At 35.4% G+C, this 17,714-nt stretch overlaps 1 protein-coding gene across 6 annotated transcripts in view; it reads left to right on the top strand.

Moving 5' to 3' along the window:
• Positions 1 to 13,733, top strand: part of CHD1 (chromodomain helicase DNA binding protein 1) — a 48,603-nt gene extending 34,870 nt beyond the window's left edge. For 3 of the 6 annotated variants that reach the window (XM_085212944.1, XM_085212945.1, XM_085212943.1), the window contains exons 26-37: positions 929 to 1,059; positions 1,458 to 1,596; positions 2,309 to 2,459; positions 3,429 to 3,551; positions 3,893 to 4,030; positions 6,417 to 6,680; positions 7,096 to 7,236; positions 8,665 to 8,843; positions 10,609 to 10,705; positions 10,928 to 10,985; positions 11,797 to 12,007; positions 12,157 to 13,733. In XM_085212944.1, coding sequence (XP_085069070.1) covers positions 929 to 1,059; positions 1,458 to 1,596; positions 2,309 to 2,459; positions 3,429 to 3,551; positions 3,893 to 4,030; positions 6,417 to 6,680; positions 7,096 to 7,236; positions 8,665 to 8,843; positions 10,609 to 10,705; positions 10,928 to 10,985; positions 11,797 to 12,007; positions 12,157 to 12,520 — 1,996 coding nt within the window. In that variant the 3' untranslated portion in view covers positions 12,521 to 13,733. The remainder of the gene's footprint in view (positions 1 to 928; positions 1,060 to 1,457; positions 1,597 to 2,308; positions 2,460 to 3,428; positions 3,552 to 3,892; positions 4,031 to 6,416; positions 6,681 to 7,095; positions 7,237 to 8,664; positions 8,844 to 10,608; positions 10,706 to 10,927; positions 10,986 to 11,796; positions 12,008 to 12,156) is intronic. The other 3 variants (XM_085212949.1, XM_085212947.1, XM_085212946.1) reach the window with 2 other exon arrangements.
• The last annotated feature ends 3,981 nt before the right edge of the window (positions 13,734 to 17,714 follow it).

The following is a 17,714-nucleotide window of genomic DNA, read 5'->3' as shown; positions in this document are numbered from 1 at the left end:
CCCAACTGGCTTCTCAGCACCACACATTTACTCACTCCTCCTCTTCTCAGTGGGATGTGGGGGTTAAAAAAAAAAAAGAAAAAGGAAAGAAAAACACTCAAGTGGGTTGAGTTAAAAAAAGTATTTAATAAGATAGAGAAAAGAAAAAGAGTAATAGTTATGACTATATATATGTACATACACATATATACACTTACACACTCGCATATATACACATATGTTATATACATATGTATATAATATATAAATATAACAAATGATGCACAAGCAGTTGCTTACCACTCCCCAACCAATTCCCAGCTAGCCCCCTCTGTGCAACAGAAGACAGCAAGGTAAACTCACAACTCCGTCAGAAATCCTTCTTGTTATCATACAGTGTGGAATATCCCTGGAATATCCCTTTGTCCAATTGTAGCCAGTTGCCCTACTACTGTTCCTTCCTAGCTCCTTCACTGCAAATTTCCTCAGCTCTGTACAACACTGATTAGCGATAAGTATATAAACGTAGGTCTGTATTCAACATTGTTTTTCTCCTGAAACCAATACGTAGCATTGTATTAGACACTTTGAAGAAAGTAGTTCCATCCCAGCTGAAAATAAGCTATTTCTTTTCCTTAAAAATATTTGTAGTCTACGTGAGCCTATTATTTGCACTTTTTTTTTAATGTACAATTATAGAACTAAAAACTATAGTCCTTTTTAGTTCTTGTTATATTGTCTTCTGATACCTGAATCACTTTGATTGTTATAATTCCTGTATTCTTTTCTTCAGCTTTTTTTTAACTACACGGATCATAATTGTACACAAGATAGCAAGTGCAGGTGACTCATAACTTAAATGATCATTTCTCTAGCGTCAAAAACTGGAGGAGTCATTCACAATTACTGAAGTGACAGAGCTATAAAAATGTTAATTTTTTTATTACAGGTTAGATGCTGTAGCTAGAGATGCTGAGCTAGTTGATAAATCTGAGACAGACCTTAGACGTTTGGGTGAGCTTGTACACAATGGATGCATTAAGGCTTTAAAGGACAATTCATCTGGACAAGAAAGAGCAGGTACAGTGTTTGGATGTGCTTGTGGAGCAAAATAAGAAGTGTCAAGAAGTCTAAATTATTCTTGCAGTGTGACCATGCCAATAAATAGTTGTGTTAGGAGAAAATACAAATATAAATGTTAGCATGGATGATTTTAAAAAATGGATATGGTGAGAAAATATTTTTTTCCTTTGTGTGTGAATTGTCACAGTGGTACACAGTGCATTTTTACAGTACTTGGAGATTTAGAATTAATTTGTTACTCTTTGACAGACTAAGCATGTGGAACTTAATTGGACCGTTTAGTTAAGAAAAAATAATTTCTTATATCTACAGCGGCAAACTTGCTTGTTTTCTGTGTCTTTCCATAAAATGCATGTAACAGCTAACATTTTAATACTCTAATCATTTGTTTTTAGGAGGTAGACTTGGGAAGGTTAAAGGCCCAACGTTTCGAATCTCAGGAGTGCAGGTGAATGCAAAACTCGTCATCTCTCATGAGGAAGAGCTGGCACCACTGCACAAATCCATTCCTTCAGATCCAGAAGAAAGAAAAAGGTAATTTCTTTTTGTAAAGGAAGTTGTCATGTAAAAAAAATATGGACTTCATCTGTTTTATTCAACAACTGTAACTCAGAGCATGCTCCATTTCCTGTAGGGACTGGCTGCTGCAGCAACCTACTCCATATTTTTCTTTCTTTCTTCATTCACTTCACAAGTCAGAACCAACTTTGGTTTGTGAACTACATTCACTGAGGGCTGTGTTTGGTTTTCATAGTAATTTGGACTAGAAGTCTTGCTTGCTGAGTAGCTGTTGTGTCATCACTGCTTGAGGGAAAATGGTGTATGTCAAACTGCAGCAAATGGTAACTGAAGGTAGTTGTTACCACTCAGAACTGCTTTTGCTTTATGCATCGCTGTTCTTAGATTATCCATATATTTAGTCAGCAGTTACACTAGACTAGATGATGTTTTATGCTTTTCTTCATGGTTAGCTAACTGTGGTATAATCCAGAGCCACAGATTAATGTATTTTTCTTCACGTTGTAGTCTTGATCAGCTTGAAAATGTATTTCAGTGCTGATTTAAATAAATATTTTGTGAAAACATTAAGGAAATATGGTAGATACACAGACTGATTTCCTGAATATAACAGTATTTTAGTGGTGCAACTAGGTATACTTTCTCTGTTCTTAATGTGTTTCCCTCTCATTTCCTATGTTCCAGTGGTAAAAATCCCTTATTTGTCTTTCTAATTTATTTCTGCTAGATATGTCATCCCATGCCACACCAAGGCTGCTCACTTTGATATAGATTGGGGTAAAGAAGATGATTCCAATCTGTTAGTAGGCATTTATGAATATGGCTATGGCAGCTGGGAAATGATAAAAATGGATCCAGATCTCAGCTTAACACAGAAGGTATGTCACCTACAGCATTTCATCAAGGACTTCTCTTGTTTATGAATAACATTAATAACAACTACAAAAACTGTTTATTTTTGGCTAAGATTTCGCATGTCTGTAGTACTTCTACATTTCTGTAGTTTGGTATGTTATTAGATTTTAGGACTTCAGTATTCAATTGAGGCATGCCTTCTTAGGTCAGTTATGCTTCCTTCTGTGTGTTCGGGCCTTTTTCATTTGAATTCTTCTTTTTCTGTCTTTTGCTATTTTAGATGTTTTTGTTGTATTTGTCTTGTTCTTGAGCTTTTGGGAGGGAGCTTGTACTAGCTAGTTATTTTGGTTGGTTTCTTTGTCACCACTTAATCCCAACATTCTTCAGTTGAAACTCTTTTCATCGTGGCATAAAAATACCCATCAACAGACTGCAGTATTCGAGTTGTTCCTTGGCAGTAGTGCACAATAGATTTAGGAAAAAACTGGGCTGTTAGAAACAAGTGGTAGCTTTGGAATTCAAGGAGCAAGGATTGCATCCAAATTTTTTTAATAATTACTTCTGCCTTCCATTAGTTTTTTGTTTTCTGAAACCACACATCTATGCTTTTTTGCATCCTGTAGTAATGAGTTTTGCATTTAGAAGGTGCATGAGGCAGAGGCAAGAGTTCTGTGGATGACTGGTTGAGAAGTACAGAATTTCTTAGGTAAATAATGAAAGTGGAAACAGAAATCTGAGGGTAGTTTCAGTTTGTTCTGAACTCTCTGAGCAATTTCGAAGCCTTTTATTGGCTGTGATTAGAGAGAAATGAAAACATTTAAGAAATTCTCCCATGGCTTTCAAGCATGCTGACATATTTGCTTGACACAGTTGAAGTGGAAGGATTCACCATCTTTTTATGAAGATTTTTTTTGTTTTGAGTGCTCTAAGGTAGCATATTTGAAAATTTGATAATGCATATTCACAATTCATACTACCAATGTTCTCCTTAGATTTTACCTGATGATCCAGACAAGAAACCCCAGGCAAAGCAGCTACAGACCCGTGCAGACTACCTCATTAAATTACTGAATAAAGACCTTGCAAGAAAGGAAGCACAAAGGCTTGCTGGTGCAGTAAGTAAAATTTGGCATTCATTTGCAAGACAAAGTAATATACTTACAGGGCTGTCAATTGAACTTTTTTATTTTTTAGTTCTCTTTTTTACTTTTTGTAGTGTTTGTAATCGTACTACAAGAGACGAACATAGTAAATAAATTGCAACTATATCTTGTATGTTATATATCTTAATTGTGTGCATTCTCTGCTGTTGCTCCGTGCTTTGTCTACAGTCCAGAGAAAAGTGATGATTGTTAGTGGCAGTAAATAAGATTAAAATTCTGTTTGATGTAATTCTGCAGTTATGGTGAGAAGGTATTTGTCAGCTGGTGTATTAAAAGTACTAATTTGCATTCAGGGCAATTCCAAGAGAAGGAAGACAAGAAGTAAGAAGAATAAGATAAAGGCTTCAAAAATAAAAGAAGAAATAAAAAGTGATTCTTCACCACAACCCTCAGAAAAATCTGATGAAGATGATGATGAGGAGGATAACAAGGTAAATATCTTTCGTATTTTAAAGATGCTAGTAGCAGTTCATATTTTATTTTCTGTTTGACCTAGTAGAAACAAAGTACCTGAATGGCCTCTTCTTCCTGTTGCTATTGTTGTTAATCAGTACAATCACATGGAATTTAAGAATAAACCAGTAGATAAAGAATTATGACAAGTTTTCCAAATTATGTTATAAAATAATTTTTGTAGTCTTACGAAAAATAACATTGTTTAATTCCAATGTTATTTAAATGCCTAGAGCATTGTATCTGCTAGAAATGTAAATCTAATGAAACTCTAAATATAAAACTGCAGTCTCTGGCTAGTGTGTTGCTACCACTAATACTGATCATTCAGATATATGTTTTGGCTCAGGTACAGGGGAAAAAAGTCAAATTCATTTAGAAGCAGCAGCATTAATAAATGATGTTTCGAAACATGCATGTGTAAGTTCCAGGTTATGTCATGACTTTCATTATCTGGCTACTTAGCTTTGTTGTGTTACTTGAGATGTATTTCAGCAGGCTTCTGTTTTATTAGATCTTTTTAATATATTTATTACAAAGCCAAAACCACTGGAGAGAACAGCATGGGTAACATTTAATCTCATGTTACGCCTATATTTATGATTATGAAATCGATTTAAGTAATTTAGTGCAAATCATTAACTAAAACCCTTCCTACTTGGTTTAAAAAAACTAAATGGAAGTATCTTTCATAATCATTTTAAACTATGATGTACCTCTGTAATTATCAATTCTCTGTGCAAAGAATAACATACTAATGCGAATATATATCATAGAAGGGTAGGGGTTGGAATGGACCACTGAAGATAATCTAGTTCAACTCCTGTGCTAAAGCAGGTTCCGTGCAGTAGGTATGTACTTGAAATTGATTAGGCTGAAGAACTATGATACGGTTTATGATACAGTTATTTTAAAAATAAAAAAAAAAAAGTCATTTTTAACTAAAGCCTTCCTGTATGTTATTTAGATTCATTTATGAAGAATAGGTAAAGACAGTAACAAACCTACCAACAAACAAGGCTTTCTGTGTAGACAGGTTTGTTTTTGTAGATACAATAACTTGAATAGTTTATCTAGAATGTAAGGCTTAGAACTGTATGTGCTATCACCACAGTTCCTACTAAAATTAATATTGGCAGCTGAATCATAAAACTATGTAAATTATGACTTGAAACTACTTGAAAGAATGAGTGTCAGACTTATTCCGTTATGAGAGTCCATTCTTAACAGAAGACATTGCTAGTCTGTTTGTTGCGGTTTGGGAAAATAAGTAGAATGTCTTCTCCTCTTTCATACATTTAATAATGATTATGCAACACTTGAATACTTTTGAGCATAGACAAATGGTAGTTCTTCTGAAAAAAAAAATGGACTAGATCCTGAGGTACTCTTTAAACACCTAAACATTTGGCTCTAGCTACTTAACTTCCATATCTTGAGAATATTTAAAACTCAGTAGTCAAAAATTGTTTAAGCATTCAGGAAACATTTGTAGTCATTGGATTCTTGCAAGAAAGTTTCCATGGTATCTAAATGCCGAAGTCCTATTGGACTGCCTACTTGATGTCTAATCTAAATAACTTTTGGATTCACTTGTTAGGTGTCCTTCTATTTACTTTTCTGCAAAAAGTTCTGTATTTGCTTGCCCAGTCTGTATTTCAGATCAGTTCAGAGATGATGATGATGATTCTTGCATCTGTTAATATTACATTTGTTACTTACTATTATAGTATTCTTCCATGTCTGAAAAGACATGAGCATCCATCTCTGACCTCTTAAGTAAATGTTACACCGATGATAGGGCATTTATTTCATCATGAAGTAATGAATTGGGCCACATCAGACAATCTATAAGTAAGACTTCGTATTTGAACTTTTTAAAAAAAACATCAGAACACCTCGGGAAAAAAAAAGGAATTTGGGATTCTCTCTGTGAATGTTTAATGTGGAAGCAGTAAAAAGTTACTGGGACAATACTAACTAGAACTGAGGTCTTCTAATATTCCTGTTTTTGAGTGTCCTGAACAATGTGCTCAGATTTGCAAATCTGTTTCCCTACAGTTTTTAGCTTTGAGCTCAATTATCTTTTACAGGAGCAGAATTCTTTGGGCATACAAAAATTAAATGGACGTAATTTCTCACCACTTATTACCATGCCAAATCAGTACTTATTTTGTGTCACATCAAGGAAATGAAGAGTAGTCCTCATTTTTCTTTACAGCTTCATCCATTTCTACTTGATAGTTATTAAATCTATGTCAAAAAGGAAATGCACAGATAAAAAGTATGCTTTAATCTGATGATTATGAAACTTCTATAGGTAGGAACTCAGTTTGATGTGACATATATGCTTGCATATTGCAGGATGAGATTGTTTCAGTGAAACATCTACATAAAAAAATAAAAACAGAAAAAGAAAATGAAGAAAAGCCTGAGCCAGATATTGGTATAAAGAAGGAAGCTGAAGAAAAAAGAGAGACAAAAGAGAAGGAAAATAAAAGGGATTTGAAAAGGGAGAAAAAAGAAAAAGAGGATAAGAAAGAATTAAAAGAAAAAGATAATAAAGAAAAGAGAGAAAACAAAGTAAAAGAATCCACACAGAAAGAAAAAGAAGTAAAGGAAGAGAAGGTAACTAGGTTTACTTATCTTATACAGCACTAGAAAAGGCAACTAGGTTTTTGTGAATTTTTTTGAGTTGAAAAGATATTTTGGATCCGATCAGTTGTCATTTCATTGAAATCTTTTACATTATTTGAAGTTTTGTTTTTACGACTTGCAACTATGAGGACAGGCATATGAAATAGGAAATTACTTCTTTAATTATACATGACGTATATGGATTGAGAACACAAGTGGATGCAAGAGACTCTTATTCCTATTCCATTCTGCTTTTCCATCCTACAGAGAAAATGAAATGTCTCATCATTGAATGTGAGCATAGTTTTATTACCAAAGAGAATGCAGTAGTTATCATCATTTTCATACATTACAGGATAATTTCACACCCTAAGTACACTTAAGCATTTTCATATTTTGCTCTTAGGTAAATGAAATCAAATCTGAAAATAAAGAAAAATCTAAAAAAATTCCATTACTGGATACTCCAGTTCATATTACTGCAACCAGTGAACCAGTTCCTATCTCGGAGGAATCTGAAGAACTGGATCAGAAGACATTTAGTGTGGTAAGTCCCTTTTTGATGATACCTCAGCGCTTTTCTAGATATTCTGAATTGACACAGTTCTGATATTACTGTAATGTTATGTACAGCACAGAGATCTCTTGCTAGTAAACTGTCAGGTCACTGACATTATATTGAAATTTCTTCTGTATTCAGGTCAGCAGTTTTATGTTATCGCTTTTTGCATTTAGGCATTACAGTAAGAAAACTTATCTAGTGGTCAGTATGCTGAAGAAATCTATCCTCCGTATGAACTTAGGTATTCTACTTATTCAAGAACAGAAATTAATAAACAGGCTTTAGAAGGGTACTTTGAGCAATCATGAACTCTTCTGCTGTAGATGTTTTATCATACAGATGTCAACAGTTTTCTGTTTCTGCCAGACAGGTTTATTTGATCTATGGTAATGCTAGACTACAGCATGCAAATTAGATTCTCATGAGAATGCCTGTCAGAGGTCTATATAAGTTTTTTAATTGAACATTGCAGTTTACTCATTTATGATTCCCAGGATGCGTCTCCAGTGATTCAGGTCGGTTAGAGTATGTGACTGAAAACCACTTGATTTCTGTGTACAGTTTATATTTTTTGATCACTTTTGCACTTAAGCAGTGAACTCTGTAAGCTGTTTTGTAAAAACTAGTTCAAGCTGTGGCTAGGTCAATGTGTTGTACAGCTGCTTAATTATTTCGTGACACGTACTCTCCTCCTTGAACTCTTCCACAACTTCTCTTTTCTCAAGATTTTGACAAAGTGATGGTGGTATTTTTCAATGCCCTCCCCTCCCTTTTATTTTTAAATAAATAAATAAAGTCTGGTTCTACAGATGTAACATTTGTCCTTGCAGAGAACAATTCTGGTTTGTGTTTGTGCATGGAATAACATTTTTTGGCCAGGCTCTTATTTCTGAAGTGCATTTTTTTTCTTATGCCTTATATCTGTGTAACTGTTAGGCTTAAAATCTTCTCAGAGAAGGAAAGCATCCTCTACTCAATGGCAAATAATTGCTAAAACATCGTTTTGAAATATGCTGAATGCTCACACATTTAATCTTGAAATTGAGTTTTTAGCTGTTAGGTTGCTGAAAATAGGCCTTGTCCTAAATACTTGTGCTGAATTTTGTAGCAAATATTATCAAAGCTAGTTGTAATAAATCCTTCTCCCTCCAAAATCTTTAGACTGAAGTATTATTTTCTTAAATCCTGAATATCTTTATTGTAAATCATGTCCTGCTTTTATATAGGAGTAAAATTTCCAACTGTTTAAAATTCAACTTCTTCCAGTGGAAACCAGTAAAACTAAATTTTAAGATCTCTGAGCAGAGTCTTGTGTTTCATTTGGCTTGTAACTATACTGCCTTTGCCTGCATAAATATCACAGTAATGGGCGGGTCATGTTTTTTGTTTTTTGGTTTTTTTCCCATTTTACAGTGCAAAGAAAGAATGAGGCCTGTCAAAGCAGCACTGAAACAGCTGGATAGACCAGAGAAGGGCCTTTCTGAAAGGGAGCAGCTGGAACATACTAGGCAGTGTCTAATCAAAATTGGGGATCACATTACAGAATGCCTGAAGGAGTACACAAATCCAGAGCAAATAAAACAGTGGAGGAAGTAAGTTCTTTTCTGCGTTGTTTTTCTTTTTTTAAAAGGAAAATGTCTAATTGTCTGTACTAAACAGTGAAGTTTTTAATTATTTCTCTTGTTTCTTGTTCACTATTTCTTTCTGCTGTTTTAAATGAGGATTACAAAAAATGATTAGTAATGAACTTTTTCATATTGCATAGCAATGCAATTTATCCAGTAGATGGAGTCATCTGACTTCTTAAAACAATAAATAACTGTTACTTACAGCCTTTTAACAGTGGGAAAGAGTTCTTATCTTCAAGGATCTTTTTAATTCAACTTAACAGATTTTTTTATTTGCACTAAAAATAGGCAATTCAAATGGGTATGCTGAAAATTTGTGTTGGTTTTGATGTGCAGAATACTTTCTTCTTTTTTAAATACACTCTAAATCAAATGACTTGATTTTAAAAGTCATACTCATATATTTCAAAATTAAAGGGCTTTAAATGCTTTTATGCATTGTGAGGTGATATTTTTCGAAAAAAAATCTATTTTTGTAAGACTGTTGCTCAGTTAAATTCTTAATGCAGTTTGAGTTCATTCTGTCTTAATGTACGTTTCAGTCTTTTATGTTTGAACATATATCCTGCATTTCCATATACAAGCTATTTAAGTGCTATAATTTCCTTGCAGTCTGCTGCTTCAATCTGTTTTCACTCAGTTTATTTCAAATTATTAAGATGATCCAAAATATATAAACAAGATCCATGTCTTACATCCTGATATATTTCTTTAAATGGAAACACACAGTAGAAATATTATTCACAATAATGCTACAGTACCATTTCTAGACTATTAAAATATGTATTCCAGCTGTTTTTGGTAAATACTGTAAAGACACATAGTCTGTATTTCAGAGTTACACAAGTATCTTTAGGCTCACCACTGACTTGTTATCTACCTTTGCAAACCTCTAGACCGAAACTGCAGTGCTTAAATAGTGACAGTGAGGAGCAGACAGTTGCTTCCTGAGCCTGCGCTTCAGATGTTTCTGGGCACCAGGATTGTGTGGTCTCTTTTAAGTGTTCTACCTGTAAACTTGACTAAAAGAATTTTAGACTTCAGTTTATTTATCTGTAGTCTTGGATCAAACTTTTTCTTTAGGGCTTTGGCAACTCAACAGCAAAAGACCTCAGTTAGTCTTTCTTCCTTTGTAGAACAAATTAGGCTTGAAGTTATTCCTGTGCATCTTCTGTTCATTCTCAGATTTCTTGTTTGATTTCAAAAGCTTTGACCAGGCTCCAGAATTCTGTGGAAGAATTCTATTATATTTTCAGGAAATAGTCTGTAAATCAAATGTCATACACTGGAAGAAACTTCAGTTCTGAAAGAATTTTCCCTCACATACTGAGTTTACTAAATTTTAATTACTGAGTTGTAAATGCTCAAATTTTGTTAGATTTCAAACAATCTTTCAGAAGCCATACATAAACTGAAAGCAATATTTGTAAGCAGTTACACAAACCATTTTATTAACACAAATGTTATTACTACTTCATTTCACACACTTGGATCTCTGAAGTAATAATGATAAATATTACAAAATGACAAATTATTACAGGAATTCACTCATCAAATGCTTAAAATACAGCTAAATAATTCTTGCTGTGCAGCTAGGCAGTACTCTCTGTAGTGGATTTCATAGTGTTTTTTGTGTTGTTGAATTGATTTCAGTTAAGTCCACAGTCTTTTGCATAATAGAAGACAGCTGAATGCATAGAATTATAACTTCTCCTTTCTTCTTCCTCAGAAACTTGTGGATTTTTGTCTCCAAGTTTACAGAATTTGATGCCAGAAAGCTGCACAAACTCTACAAACATGCAATCAAAAAGCGCCAAGAGTCTCAGGTAATATTTTAAACCCTCTCTAAATATACAAGCGTATATTTTTTTGGTGTTACAGCACTTAATTTAGATTTAAAGCATACTCAGGAACACAGAAAAGCCCATGTAACTCAAGTAATTACTTTGTGTTTGTAGTAATGTAGTCTCTTTTGTTACAATCTTTTTCTAAAGAATTCACATTAACTTTTTGACTTACCAATGAGTTTATGTACTTGTCTCTTTTAGCAGCACAATGACCAAAACATTAGCAGCAATGTGAATACACATGTAATCAGAAATCCAGGTAAGAAATCTTAACTATATTCTCATGCTGAACATAGCTTAAGCTTGTAATGGGTTTAGTAGCTATCCTTTTAAAAACTATCCTTTTAAAAAAAATTGGAAGCCTACTTTTTGTATTTAGTTTTGGGGTGGTAGAGATGTCTGCTTAAAAGCTGTCAATTTCATAGAAACTCTCTGCCTATTTGTAGCTATTGTAATGTCACTATAGATGTGGCAGAGAAAGAGAGCTATATTTTAAGGTCATAGTTTTTAATTAGTTATATGTGATGTCTTTTATTGCTGATAGTTATACTGTTTTGTTTTTTTTTCTATGTTCCCATACTTGCACTGTTGCAAAATATTACACAAAAAACATATGTGTTACCGTGGATTTAAAATCGACATATTATAGGAACGCTAGTAAAAGTCTTTCATTAACTACTTGTGCATGTAAAATGTTTTCTTTTCATTAGGCCCTTCCTTCCTTAGAGAGGCAGTTGGTACAATTCTAAACCTACTCTACCAAAGGCACTACTCACTGATTATTTGGATCATTGTTCGACTCTCCATTCAGTTTCTAAGGCCAAAAAGCTCAGTTCCTGAGCCCTACACATCTACATTCCTGGTTTGCATCCTGCTTACCTCTAGGGTTTCTTTCTGTTCATTCACAGTAATGCATTTGTCTTGCAACCATTTAGGTCATATTTCTGTCAAATTATAATTTCATTTTCACATTGCTTTTAATGAAACAGGTAGAAGTGCTGTTTAAATTGAGTGAAGAAAAGAATTTATAATGTGTGAGAGTTCTTTATAACCTCTGCTTTATTAAACAGATGTGGAAAGACTGAAGGAGACTACAAACCATGATGACAGTAGCAGGGATAGTTATTCTTCTGATAGACATTTATCACAATACCATGATCATCACAAAGACAGGCATCAGGGAGATGCCTATAAGAAAAGTGACTCTAGGAAAAGGCCGTATTCAGCCTTCAGTAATGGAAAAGATCACAGAGACTGGGATCACTACAAACAGGACAACAGGTGAGTTTCTGCAACAACTCTAAAATCTGTTCAGAATTCTCTTCCTGTTTTTGTAATATGCATGCAGCAAGCACCAGTGCTTGAGTGTCCAAAGCTTTTCGCTGTGTGTTCAATAGCACTTTTCTAATATAAAATCTTTTGGTTTTTAGATACTACAGTGATAGTAAACATAGAAAGTTAGATGACCACAGAAGCAGAGATCACAGATCAAACCTGGAAGGAAACTTAAAAGACAGCCGGGGTCATTCAGATCACCGCTCCCATTCAGACCACAGGATACACTCAGATCACCGTTCCACTTCAGAATACGGTCATCACAAATCTTCCAGAGATTATAGATACCACTCAGACTGGCAAATGGACCACAGAGCTTCTGGTAGTGGCCCAAGGTCACCACTAGATCAGAGGTCTCCGTATGGTTCAAGGTCTCCCCTAGGACACAGATCTCCATTTGAACACTCGTCGGATCACAAAAGTACACCTGAACATACATGGAGTAGCCGGAAGACATAACAAAGACTGACATTTTCTGGACCTTCTTTTAGCCATATACAGTAAACTAACACAGTAATTGCCTTACGTGACTTGAAAGATATGGACTGGATATTCTATCAGTAGCAGTATTGTTACTTCTTTCCAGGATGCAAGGTCTATTATCCCAACAGAAGAAAAATATTTTTGTATTTAAAGTTTATGCTGCACTGTGCTGCAAATGTTGTAGCACTTTTTTTTAAGAAATGGAAGATGTTTACTTTTACAGGGACCTCAACACTGCCCCTTTCAGACTGGATCTTACTATAAAACTCTTCATGTCAAAGTGATTTTAGGCTGAACACAGATTAAATTATGTTTGTAAATGAACATTTAAACACTGACCTGTGCTTATGTTTCAGGAAAGAATGGGGGATTTATTTTGTTTTATTTCTTAGTAGAGAACTCTCAAGGACTTTGTTCACTTTCCAAAGCTACTTGTTTACATTGTACACTGCGACCACCTTGCCGCTTTTCATCACAAGCTTGAATATTTAAATTCTGTAACTACAGTTGTAAAATACCCAGGATTTCTCCTGTTTGTGATCAGTTATAATGCCTTTTTATGAAACAAACAACAAAAAAAATTAAAAAAAAACCACAACAAAACCAACAAATGGCTGTAAATTATTGTAAATTAATTAAATGAGCTTTTTTCCCCTCTCAGGCTTTTTTTGGCTGTTCCTTTCCCCACCAACTCAGGCCTTCTTTTCACAAAGTCGATAAACTTACATGTTTAAATAAAATATCTCAATGAAATCAGAATGTAAAAATGGGGAAAGGGAATATTTTATTCCATTTAGTGGTCCTTTTTTATTGGATATGTTAGATACCTGTTTTTGGTTGTTTTTTGGGGTTTTTTTTGTTTTTTTTTTCTACTAAACTGTCAGTGTTGTGATTGTTGTAATGGAACAGTGAGAAATATCCAGCTAAACTATGCTCTGGAAAGCTTTTCAGGTGCATTGGTTTAAAGAAGGAAGTGTTCAGTACCTGAACACTTTAAAACCCAGATCAGCCAAGATTTATTGTAAATCCATTTGTTTTCACACTTTAACATGGGCAATAATGTCAAATGTGCTATGCAGCCAGTTCATATTTTAGAAGATTTGAATGACTTTATTAACAGAATTGTTACAATGCACATTGATTGTACATAGATAACTTCTATCTGACAAATTAAATTTAACTAAAAGGATATTGTGGGCTCTTGTAGTTTTCTGCTATGTTTTGCTGTACAGCGTACCTTTTCCTCAATTTTAACTCTGAAATACTAAATTTTACTACACTACATTCTAATTAGAGAAGATATCTAACCCGACATTGTGTGGTTGATGCTGAGCACTTTTTCCAGTTACCTGGGTTTGTATGAAAGATTTAATAGAGAACTAAAATCTGTCCATGGAGAGTCAGGATCTCATTGTAGGCACAGTTTAGGTCAGCTAGGTTGATTCTATTTAAGCTAATTTATTGTAGGCTGTAATTTGGTAACTTAATGGTTCTTTGCATCTTAGCTTTTATCTTATCAGGCTAAGTGAGGTTTTGCAGTTTTTCTGCTTCTAAGTTTTATTGCTGAAGCAGTGTTTACCAGTGGTACCTAATAAGGATGTACATTTGTGCCATAGCCATTGCTGAAAATTGATTATCAGCGTGAAAACAAACAACAAAACACATCAAACATGCATTGCTGCTGTTAAGTTTTAAAGATAGAACTGCATTCTGTGACTGGTTTCCATTAGTTTGTCTGCTCTTTTGTTGGCATCACTTACTAATGCACAGTTCTCGTGTTTGGCACATTTTGATATTCTTTGCAGGTTCCGTAGTGTCTGAGCAAATGCTTCTGGTTTCTGAGAAAGACTTCCACTGCTGTCAGCTAGAGGACTCCCAGAGGTTTCAAACACCAGCCACAAAAGGGTGGCAGGAACATGACACTTCACGATGGTTGTGCATCCCTGACTGCTGCTTGAGACAAGGACAGCACAGCAACCTAGAGAGCTTGCTCAGCTTGTCTTGTCTTGGCCCTGTACAATCCTCTAACATCAACAAATGAACCTTACCATTTAGTTTTTAAGGTGTATTTCAAGTGGGAGTTGCACTGATATAAAAATAGATGAGCAGAATAAAATTTTTATATCTTAGATATTTGTTCACTTTTAGTATGGTATGTATGCAGGAGGGTTTTTTTACAGAAAAGTCATCAGTGCTCAAGTGTCTGTTTTTCAGCTTACGTCAGAATTTCATTATTAATGGAAACTGATAGAGAAATCCACAGGTATAAACTATGGTTTATCAGGCTCTTTCCACTGGTGCACAGTGACAGGACAAAGGGCAATGGGCAAAAACTGGAACACAGGAAATTCTGTCTGAACATGAGGAAACTCTTCTTCACTGTGAGGGCTCAGAGTACTGGAATAGGCTGTGGAGTCTCCTCTGGAGATGAAATTCAAGACACCTGGATGCTTTCCTGTGCAACCTATTGTATCGAATCTACAGAAAGAGATGTCAGTAGGCAGTGGATGTCTATTTTACCCAGTCACCCTACAGCATTTCCTGATAGTATGTGTTATCTTTTGCATGATTGAATATAAAGAGGGTATGGATCAGTATGCCCACCACATGGTTACAGGAGGCTCTGCAGCACTTTGGGAAAAGGGCAGCAGGACACAAACAGTCTGACACAGAAATTCATACATTATACAGGTCAATCTCAGACCACATTTGAAGAGCATCCAGTAAAGAGATGTGCAGTGAAAGGGCCATGGGCCAGTCCTGGCTGGCAAATTGTGAATGATACATTCCCACCAAGAAAACCAGTCCAGTGCTACCACTTCTGTTCTGGAATTGGTTTGTAAACATTTTGTACAACACAGTGCGTTTTTATGTGAAGTTTGCAAAGGAAAGTCAATGATACACTCTGTTGACTAAGGCCATGCAAAATATTTTCAGGTTTAAGATTCCCTGCCAAAAGCATTACTCCTAAACCTGAGCAAATTGGCGTAACTATTTGTAAAAGCTGTGATTCACTGCAGCTGATTCCTCACAGCTAGAGGTACCATGTCTGCATCTACAGAAGGGAGGGCTTTGCCGGAAGGATGGTGGTCCCACAGCTGTGTACAGGCTGCCAGGGATAGAGGAGTCAGTCACTGAGCACCAATCCTTGAGCCCAGAGGCACTGGGGAGATGGTGTCCCAAGACACCACCAGACACTCTGACCCTACCACCCAAACCCGAGGTACCAGAGCCCAGCTGGTTCCTCCCAAATTCCCACCCCACTGCTTCACCCTCAGAGTTCCTCAATGCGCATTTTGTCAGTCCCTGGCAGAGACAAAGAGGGAGATCCTCCAGTTTAGTACCCATGCCAGTAACTGCAAACTCTGACCAGCTTTCCACAAGGCTTCCAACCCACTGCACTTCCGTGTGCAGCCTCTCTACAGTTTCCCTTCTTGAATGTGCTGCAGTCTCAGCTGCAAGCCAGCACCTGCCCTCGCTCCTGGTTGGCTGCAAAATCTGTATGCAGCCACGAAATGAAAGCATTAGTTCTCATTTTGGTGAGGATTCAGGAAGCTCTTAGAGAGAGAGCTCTTCTCCAAAAGTCATGGAGAATGTACTTAAAGTGGAAGGAAAAAGGTATTCAAGGTTGAGTAACACATTGTGTTAAGGAGGAGTTTGGACCTGAGTTCATAGAGGTAATGTGGGGGTCCACTGTAATAACTGCCAGACTCAAAATCACCCAAAATGAAGGTGAGCAAGAGCAGCTGAGGTACGCTGCAAGTCTGCTCCTGAGCTGTCAGGAAGGAGCTGGCAGAACCGCTAGAACTGGTTATACCAAAGTGCCTGGGGGCACGCACAGAGGTTTATGTGTGTTACAATAGCCCTGGTTCTGGCAGTTTGGCAGATTGTCAGAGAAGCTTAATGATGGATGAAATGCTGAAATAAAAATGTTGTCATCCTCAGAGTAGCTGTTGTCAAAGCACGTTTCTTAAGCTACACTAAAAGTGGTTTGTAAAACACCTAATTAATTATTAACGACTTACGGAAATCTCTGAAGTAATGCTTCAAAAGATTTTAAAAGATAAAACTCTTGGTCCTGCTAGTAGCCTGTGTACAGATCTGAGTTCATGGAGAATGCTTGGATTATTAATTTGCTAAAGGTAAGCATTCTATTCATCATAGGTTTTTCAGCAAGCTCAGTTTTTAACTCTCCCTTCTCTGAGAATAAACAGCCTGAGGTGACATCTGGAAACCGCATCTGTTCACAAGTAAGAAATTAAGAGGCTTTAGTATTGCTATATTCTAAGATTCCAGCTGAGTTTTAATTGCAATAATTTTAATACGTGCTGAAGTAACTGGAGCACTTGGAAAAGAATCTTCTCTCTCGCAACTTCAAATCAGCCTCTGGTTTTCGCTGGAATTAACCCTGATGCTGACTGGCAAATGCACCCACAGTGCACAGGTCAACTAACATGAAGAAATTATGAACTTGTAAGGTCCCTTCCAACACCTGTAATTCCGTGAATCATCTCTGTGATTCTGTGACAATTAGGATCTGGTCATTCATTAATCCTCATGGAGGGAAACATGGAGGGAAAGAGATACTTCAGTGTGAGCATTAAAGTCAAAACAAAGGCCATCTTAAAATTCTAGAGAAATTCCATAATCTTGACTGCAAGTAAAAAAAAAATAAAAATAGAAATAAAAATAAAAAATATCTAGTACTCTGTTATAGATTAGGGGATACAATAAGAGAAGGTGTGAAAAGTGACTCATTTCAAATTACAGAAAGTGTGATATAACTTAAAGATTTAATTTACTTGTAGATTATCCAATTTGCTTTTCATTTTTGAATATTTCATTAACTCTTAGAGATCACTTTTGTAATTTGTAGGAAGATATTCTTGATAGAAAGAATACACTGTTATTTAATTTTAAAACTCGAAACAGGCCTTATTATTAGAAACAAAACCAGTATTTCCATAATTGCAACCATATATTAGAATTATTAGATTGAAATTTGCTTACACTATCTGTAAGTCATTTTTCCATTCATAAACAAAATACTTAATATATGTGTTTGTAGTGCAATATCCCACAGAGTAAACAAATGGACACAGAGCCTACCATGTGCTAAAGAAATATTTTCAATAAATAAAGTGAGAATATTTTTAGATGAGAGTATTTT

Source organism: Meleagris gallopavo, chromosome Z (assembly GCF_905368555.1).
Source record: "Meleagris gallopavo chromosome Z, MGAL_WU_HG_1.1, whole genome shotgun sequence".
NCBI lineage: Eukaryota > Metazoa > Chordata > Aves > Galliformes > Phasianidae > Meleagris > Meleagris gallopavo.
The sequence above is the reverse complement of the archived record's forward strand: the minus strand, read 5'-3'. Positions and strand labels throughout refer to the sequence as shown.